Source organism: Chanos chanos, chromosome 15 (assembly GCF_902362185.1).
Source record: "Chanos chanos chromosome 15, fChaCha1.1, whole genome shotgun sequence".
In the NCBI taxonomy this organism is placed as follows: domain Eukaryota; kingdom Metazoa; phylum Chordata; class Actinopteri; order Gonorynchiformes; family Chanidae; genus Chanos; species Chanos chanos.
In genome coordinates, this window is record NC_044509.1 from 8,542,545 (window position 1) to 8,551,832 (window position 9,288).

General features: G+C 40.2%; 1 protein-coding gene across 1 annotated transcript; it reads right to left on the reverse strand.

Moving 5' to 3' along the window:
• Nucleotides 1-3,307: 3,307 nt before the first annotated feature.
• On the reverse strand, nt 3,308-5,710 carry LOC115828218 (protocadherin alpha-2-like). The gene has a single exon (XM_030792175.1). It carries the CDS (start codon nt 5,708-5,710, stop codon nt 3,308-3,310), a length of 2,403 nt encoding a protein of 800 aa, XP_030648035.1.
• Nucleotides 5,711-9,288: the final 3,578 nt, after the last annotated feature.

The following is a 9,288-nucleotide window of genomic DNA, read 5'->3' on the forward strand; positions in this document are numbered from 1 at the left end:
CACACACACACAGGCAAACAAACAAACTGAAAAGTATGCCCAAAACAACGGAAAGTAAAATTGCATTTTAGCTCAATGAATATTACAGATGTCACTGTATTAAATGCACACCAGTATGCGACAACAGATTAGCCAGCCAAGCAACACTGACACTTAACACTGCCATTCTGCTCCAGACAATTAATCCTAAGTATACAAATCGGCTGACTGCAATACTGATCATGTGTCACCCTGAAAAGAGCTGGGAGGACTATAATACCAAAACATTTGCACTGGCCACAGCTAAGAACGTCTCACATGACAGGTCTGTTTAGTGTCTGCTTATGTCTGGTAGACAAATATGGACCAGTGAGTGAAATGAAATATCAGCAGTTGTGCCAAGTGTAAAAAAAAAAAAAAGAAGGTATGAGAGCATGCACTATTACACCTTTGGAAATGGCCCTGCAAACCATCACTCCATCTTCTTGTGGATTACAGGAGTCCTTTCCGAAGCTAGATTCTCCTTATGCTCGTAGATGCTCATTCTAAGTTAACTGGCGTCTACCCAACAAATTATTTAGCATCACATCACCACTGCACAAGGCAAAGTTACAGTGGGAATAGCCTTTTCCTAATCCTAGTGTTGAACAATAAGAGTTGTCTCACAAGAACCAAATTCAGAATATTCATGTTACAGAATGACATTCGCGAAATCATCATGGCACTTTTCCATCAGTCCACAGAAAGTCTGGCTGAGAGAGTTATCCAAGGCTTGAAACCAGGAGTGAACAAAAAGAGAGATGCAGGGAGACAGTAGAGATCACAGTCTCAAGGTTCCTGTTCAGCTATCAAATCAACCCACAAGCTAATACTGGCATGTCAGCAAATGAGATGTTAATGTCAAGGAGAATTCATTCAATCTTTGAGTCACTGGTGCCTGTAGGGCAAGCAGATGAAAGCTGAACAATGAAATAAATGGAACAGCAATTTGATTGTGACAAAACAGCTAAGCTGAGGAAGTTCTCACCGATGGACGCTGTCTACATTTGTAACCATCATCATATCCCTAAATGGATCCTTGTCACCATCAAAACCTGCTCGGGTGCTGTAGAGTAGACTTGTGGATCAAGGCAAAACGAGAGACCATGATGAGGGAGGTTGGCCCATACAGAACTTCAGGAAGTGCACAAATTTACTAAAGTGCACAAATTTGACCTTGTGGAATCAGCTCACATTAGTTGCGTTTATTGTGGTATCGTCGATGCTGGTTGTGGTGGCCATTCTAAAGATTTCTCCAGTGTTTTCACTGTCTTTTGACTCCTGCATCACATAGCCTTGCAATTCGGTGAAGTTGTTTTCCTTTAATAGTTATAGTACTGTTATTGAGCATTTGAGCTGTGCGTTTATCTGATAAGGTTTGTACACAGCAAAACAAATAAAGCAGTGTCTGTTAAGTATTTAATAGAGAGAGAGAAAAAAAAAAACTTGTTTGATTTTTTTATTTTGTTGCTCTGTTCTGAACTGAACAAATTAAGTTTTGTCTTTTGGAGTAGGCCTAACGTTTTGGGAACATGTCTGTGGAATCAAACTGATACATGATGATTTGAATATGAGAGCAAAAACTTTGTAGATTGTTTTGTTCTGTGGATATCATGCCTCCCTGTGTGATAAACATTAATTCCAGACAGACATCGTGTTACCACAAAATAGATTAGAAATACCGATTTATCGTGATAAAATTTTATTTAATTGGACTCACAGTCTCTGTTCAGTCTGTGAAGAAGTTTAAGTTTTAGCCAGTTTGCTGCGAGTGCGATCTGAACTGCTTAGTGTGCCAGTATAGTCGCTGCTGTCAACCGCTGCCATGGTCTCAGTACTTTGATGTGTCAGTTCTTTGATGTGGCAGTGTTTGACCAGAGGGTATCCTAACTTTTTGATGACAGCTACAGTGACAACAGACCAAACCAATATGAGTGAGCAGAATATGTGGACTCTGGAGCCAATGTGTTGCATCACCTAAAAACCTTGTTGAGTGGACTGCTGCTCACCGTTGTGTGCTAGCTTAAATCATCATTTTGTAAAGTGAAGTAAGCTAACTAACTGATAGCTAACAGCTCAGTCTGTTACTGAAGCTAAACTTTAATTGAAACAAACAATTTAACTCAAAGCAAATGTGTGTGCATGCATGTTTACAGGTAATTTCACTAAGCCACAGCAAATGGTGTCATGACAGACATTCTCTTTTTGCTCTCTGGATGTATTTACCAACATTGGACATAGGTCTTATTTTACTAGTTGCGGACTCAGAACAAGGCAGCACGGTGTTACTGAACATTCAGATGATGTGTTGCTTTTTCCGTGTAGGATATACTATAGAACTGTGAGGCGTGCTAATGTTTCTAGTGCCAAACAGTTATAAAACATGGGCAGCCGCGGTCTAAAGGTTAGAGAACTGGGCTTGTGACTGGAGGGTTGCTGGTTCGGTTCCCAGGCCCTTGAGCAAGGCACTTAATCCTAATGCTCCCCGGGCGCAAGGAATGCTGCCCACTGCTCCTGTGTCTGTGTTCACTACTGGTGTGTTGGATGGGTTAAATGCAGAGACAAATTCACTGCTCACAGTGTGTGTGTGCAATCATGGAGAATTTACATTTGATAAACAGGAGTATCTGTATGTCTTTACCTGCAGATTCACTGACACACACAGACATGCATGCTCACTCACTCTCCACCAATCGGTCCTGTAATGCCTGCTTTCCAAATCCCTGTGTGCATAGCTGCTGTAGTTAATGATAGAGTAAAGTTTGTTGTAACAGCCCGTTGTCTGTTCTGAGTGACAGGGAGATGTGATCCAAAGTAACCACTGTCTCATCATGCGTCATTCTCACATACATTATGTGTGCTCACTGGGTACCATTTATAGCAATCACTCAAAGATGAAATTGCTTGTAAAGTATTACAATACTACAAGAATTTTATTTTACATACACTTACTACTTTTGTAAAAACAAGAACACTGTGACATGACATAACTGTAGTTTCTCAAGGAACCGTTTTAACTGTCTTCCTAGGATATCAGCTTATCAAATATTTTACCATACTTGTGGCTTTTTAGGCCTATTTGAAGTATTTCTGGTCATTTATCAGAAATGACCCATTAGCAGCTTGAAATGTATCATGGTGGCTTATTTCAAATGAGAACAGACAGAAATGAATTATTCATGACACTTTTTATTGAAGTGATGTATGCATTGGTATTTGCCATGGACAAAAATCAATGTGAAGAACATGAACATGACAACTCGAACAAAAAGCATGAGGCATGTATTCATCATGGGTGACCTAAACAACAGCTAATACCAGGAATATCTCTTACCTCTTCAGCATTAGGAAGTGTTTGTGTACGTGTGAAACTGTCCCCTTCATTAACACTGATGAGTTCCGCTTCTGCTGCAGAAAACTGTTTAGGCAAAACCACTATGTCACTCTTCAGTGTGTCTGAGCTGAAGTACACGTCACACTCCTGTGTCGATTTTGAGTAAGTCCAACTCCCGTCAGAGCGCGTTATCACTGGGGCACAGTACCTGCTTAAAACACCGTGTCTGTTGTGACATGTTGACGCTATAATGATGCTTGACAAAAACATGACTGAAACCGATGCAATAGCAATGAGGAGATACAGATTTATCTCTGGAAAACGCTCCTTCTTTAACGGCTTATGTTTCAGTGGTGTAAGCATATCATCAGTTTTTTCAACAACCACTTCAATCGACACAGTCGTTGACAAAGAACGTTCTCCACTGTCAGACACTTTAATTATAAGCGGGTGAGTTTTCAGATCATTGTCATTCATTCGTCTCTTAGTTCTCATTTCTCCAGAGCTTGTACCGATTTGGAAAAGGTCGGTACGTTTAGGTTCAATTATATGATAGGAGAGCAGCGCATTGTAGCCCGCATCGGCGTCAATAGCTCTGATCTTGGCAACAAAATAACCTGCCTCAGCAGAGAAAGGAATGCTTTCGGTGTTGACAGAATTAGGGTCAGCATAAGGGGCTAGGATCATGGGACTGTTATCGTTCTCATCTTGGACGAATAAGTTCACTTTCAAGTTACTAGTCAGAGGAGGCACCCCAGAGTCCGAGGCCTGAATTTGAAATTGAAGCATTTTAATCTCCTCGTAGTTAAAAGACTGCAGACTGTATAGTTCACCAGTTATGGGGTTCAGGTTAATAAACGTTGTTAAGGGCGTTTTCTCCCTAGTGCTTTCTATCATTGAGTATGACACCTGCGCATTGCTGTTAATATCTGGATCATGCGCATGCACTGCCGCCAGGAATTCACCCGCCGGAGTATTCTCCTTCACGTAAACATTAAGTGAGGGTTCTGGAAATTTTGGTGCGTTGTCGTTCACATCACAGATGTGAACTGTCACACTACTGATGCTAGACAGGGGCGGAGTCCCTTCGTCTGCAGCAGTGATGGTGATGTTATACTGTGTAATGTTTTCTCTGTCAAGAGGACCTTCAACTACCAATGAGTAGTAATTTTTATACGCCGAGTGTAATTTAAATGGAATATTTTTCATAATAAAGCAATTTACTTGTCCGGCACCCCCAGCATCTTTGTCGGTAACAGTTATTAATGCAACCACCGTTCCAGGCTTGGCATCCTCCTGGATTTCTCTCACTACTGAGGTCATTGTTATCTCTGGTACATTGTCATTAACATCTATAACTTCAACTAATACTTTGCACTGTGCACTGCGCGAGGGAACTCCTCTGTCCGTAGCTTGGACCCTTATTTCAACCGCTGAATTTTCTTCATAATCAACTTCTCCTATCACTGTGACTTCTCCAGTAACAGGGTGAACGGCAAAAACGTCCGCTGCATGCGCTTTGCCATGCTCCACCAATGAATAATCTATATAACTATTTGTGCCTTCATCCAAATCTGTGGCATGAAGTGCGATAACGTGCGTCCCGTAAGCTACATTCTCTAAAACACTAACTTTATAAAAATGTTTACTGAAGACTGGCGTATTGTCGTTGACATCCATAACATTTACTGTTATCTGCAGCGTTCCAGACTTGGGAGGCTTTCCTCCATCCACCGCTGTCAAAACTAGTTGAAGCACCGATTGTTTCTCTCGATCCAAAGGTTTCCGCAGCACTAACTCAGCAGACACACTCTGGTCTCCTCGCTGCACGTCGAGAGAGAAGGCGTCGTTTGCGCTCAATTTGTAGCTTCTCACTGAGTTAATACCAACATCTGCATCATGTGCCAAAGGTAGAGAGAATCTGTCTCCTTCAAAAGCAGCTTCAGTAATGTTTAAAATGCATTCCTCTGTGGGGAAATAAGGAGCGTTGTCATTAATATCTAACAAATTAACCTGAAAGCCATACATACTGAGCGGATGGTGGACAATCGCCTCTAAGTTTAAAGAACATTTCTGATTTGACATACAAAGCTCTTCTCTGTCAAGTCTTTCGCTGACAAACAGATCCCCAGTCCTTAAATTAGTTTCAAAAAATTTCTTTTTAGATCCAGAAACAATCTGAAACATGCGTGACTCCAGTTCCTCTGTGTTAAGCTTTAGATCCTTCGCTATGTTCCCGACAATTGTTCCAGTATTCACCTCTTCAGTGACAGAATAGACAACCTGACCGCAGGATAAATCCAATAAACAAAAAAAAGCACAGATCCAAATGGATCCTTTATTGACCAAATGACTCATTGCTGCTCTTTAGTTTACCTGTACTTTCAGTACTCTTCAGGACAGTATATGCTCTCAGACTGTATGCTGTCAGAGAATGTTAAAAGCGCACCATCCGGAAGACTGCGCTTCTCACAGACAGCTCTCGCTCTGTAGTTAAGCCATGCTTTTGCGGAGCATAAAGTCCCAGAGTGCGACAGGCATCCTCTTACATTCACGGTCAGGAGCGACACCGTGTGCCTCCACAGGTCCCTACATAATGCAAAAGTCCCGGGAAATCGGACGGTTAATTACACAAATCGAAGTTTTACATGTCAAAAAAAGTTTTGAAGTTAACTGAAGATTATTGTTCATTAGCTCAGGGGGAAATGCTGTCATTCGTCAGTAGGCTATAACTATCTCAGATCTTAAATCTTTATATGCCACCACAATTGTGGATAATCTATTAAGACTACATTGTACATTTATGCAAATCATTATCAACTTGAGTAATATTTAAAAAAAAAAAAAGTTGACCGGCGAGTATTCTGAAAAGCACTGTCTAAAAGGTTATAGACTAAACATAAAGCTACAATACTAATGGCATAAGTTACAAAGACAGAAATAGCCCACTTTGTCTCAGAAACTATACATGAAGACAGAGCTGTGGTTACATAGTAAATATAGCGATTTCAGGGCAGCCCTTAGCTTTTGCTTTTAAGGGGGATTTTTGAGTACAAGAGAAAGCGTCGCCATGTTAATGCTGATCAGCTCTGCCTGTGCGGATGTAAATTGTATATCGAAAACTACTTTATCGCTTTGCAGCGTGTTTTAGTTAAAATAAACACTGCACTGAACTGCACTGCACTGTATGTATATTTGGAATAAACTGCATGTTTTGTAGTTGACCAGCGACAATAATTAATGGGCACAGACATCTATTAAGCTGTTTATTGTTTCAGGGTTTCCCATTATATCTGCTTCATTTACTGGGTAACTGACATTAAAATTCTCTGTTTTAGTGACTCCTTTTCACGATAAACAAAAAAGGCAGTGTTAAAAGTCATGTTTTCAAGAGACAAAGTTCTCAAAATTTGACTTTAATAGCCTGGTCTGCATCTGTAATGGAGAGAGTTTTTATTCATTTTCACCTCTATAAGGTGCTGTAAACTAGAGCCTGAACTCCCAAGAACAGTCTTTATTTCATAGTTCATTAAAAACCAATACAATTTTTTAATCATAGAATATTTCTAAAAATAAAAAAATAAATAAAAACACAGACATTTCTTACTAATATAAGTAAAGAAAAATAATTGTCAGTATTTTTTGAACGTCAAAATGTCTCAGTATTTGGTTTGCCTTAATCACAGCTCACATTTTGTGTTGAATCAATTAGACAAGTTTTTTTTTTTTTTGCAGAATTTTAGAATCCACATTATTCCATCACTCTTTTAGAGCAGCTTAGACAGTGTCTTTTAATATAACAATAAGTTTCAACTTTCCCTTTTCAAATGTTCCTGGTTATGTTCAGTGAGATTTAGTGAGTGTGGAGGCAAAGCCATGCGAGTCATTGTCCAGCTGGCTTTGAATCTTGCACGCAGATGCTGGTGTTAGTTTGATGTGTTGGTCCTCAGATGGCGTGGTCACTTAAAGTCTGCCTGGTCTTGCTTTGAATGAAAATGATTTTCCTTGTGAAGATCTCTCCAGCATGTGTTGTGCTGCCCCCTAGAAATTTTCAGTTTAGCTGCAATTAGGCATCGGCTTAGTTTTTAAACACTCAATAGGAGAATTTGGCCTTAAACTGCTTCACTCAGCAACTGACATTTTTACAAACAACCAGAAAATAGTTTATGTCAGAGGTCTTTTCCCAAAGTTAAAGGACCAGCAAAAGTGAGGATAAAGATAAAAGAGGGCCTTACTAATTGAGCCAGTATTGGTTGTTAAAACTGAAGCAATTCATACTGTGTATTAGGAAGGTACATGTGTCACCATTTGAATGAAGTACACGGGGTAACATTTTTTTTTCTATAGGTAAATGGTGTGCAAACAAAATATTCAGACATATTTCAGATTCTTGCAGACATTTCTCTAAGTCCTTAATTAGTGAAGAAAAAATCCCCAGGTTCCATCCATCAGTCATGACAGACTGAACAGTCTTTTCTTCCCTCTTGAACCTTAGGTATAGAGGCAAGTGTTAATAGCCTTAACGATACTTGAAAGATAATCCCATTTTTAGTAGTCTTTACTTCAGCCTCTCAGTTTATGAATATAATTCACTTTTTACAAACCTTATAATGCAGATGGTTATAATTTGTCCTACAATTAGTGCTTGACTAGTCCACTTGATAGCTACATTTGAAGATGCAGCATTGCAAATAGAATTCCTTATGCCTCATACTGAGGGTAAGAACATAGTTTGGCCATTTTGGTGAGATTATACCATATTGTCGGGAAGAACCACGGTGCTGGACACAAGTGCGGGTGAACGGAAGATTTTAATGACAGATGTAAACTGAACAGGAGCAGGGTTACCAGGGGTCCAAAGAATGACTGACAGGAAAATAGGTCAACAGGCGGCCAACAAGACTATGGAACAATATATAGTTACACGATACATTGTAACGGCTCGGAAAACACATGGCCGGTGTAGACTTCGCACTGACTGATCCAGCAGAGGGGTTTAAATAGTGAAAGGCATCAGGGAAAACTAAAGTGAAGGCAGGTGTGCAGAACGAGGGTGATCAGACCGGTGATTAGTAAACCGGCGACGCTGAGCGCGGAATGGCTGAAACCGGCGAGGGAGGAGACGAGGTCGTTACACATATGTATCAGCAGCAAGGCTCTATAGAGTCCTGTCATCTTGGACATTGGTTGGACACACAACAGGAAAAGGAATCAGTTTGTACCTTGCTCTTGCTGTAATAACCTTAGCTGATGAACAGTCAGTGCTGAACATGATGATTTATGAACGTTTAATATCCTATCATTTCACAAACACACTGTTAAGAGGAAAAAAGGAGAAACTGCTGGTGGATTCCCATAGCACTCCACATTCTAGATCTCTTTATGCTCAGAGTGCGTATTGCATGAGCAAGTGAGATAACACTGAAACCTGAAGATATAATGTATGCTATCATCCAGTAATGAGTGACTTGAGGATTTTTCTTAATATCAGTATTATGAGTTTTAGCACCAAAGTGGAGTGGATTATGGGGATGTTTAAACATTCCATCAAGAGGCAACATACAGCTAAATTTGTTCAAAACTGTCTTAGGGAGTCAGTGTCTGATAGAGGGTATGCTTTAAATATTCCCCTTACAATCCTGAGCCTGGTGGTTGTCATGGCAACTGTTGCTGGAGCAAATATATTCAAGCAGTGCACCTAGGAATCCTGTATGTATTGGCTTCATGGATTGTGTACACATGTATGTATGTGTGTGTGTGTGTGTGTGTGTGTGTGTGTGTGTGTGTGTTTTTCTCTGTGTGCATTCAGTGGAACAGGCTGTTCTTCTGCAGACATCACTGATCAGAGTAGAACAAAACATGGTATTGCACAGTCATGGATGTCTGAGGACTGAGGAGTTTTTATTGACATTTCTATATTTACAGGTGAAACATTA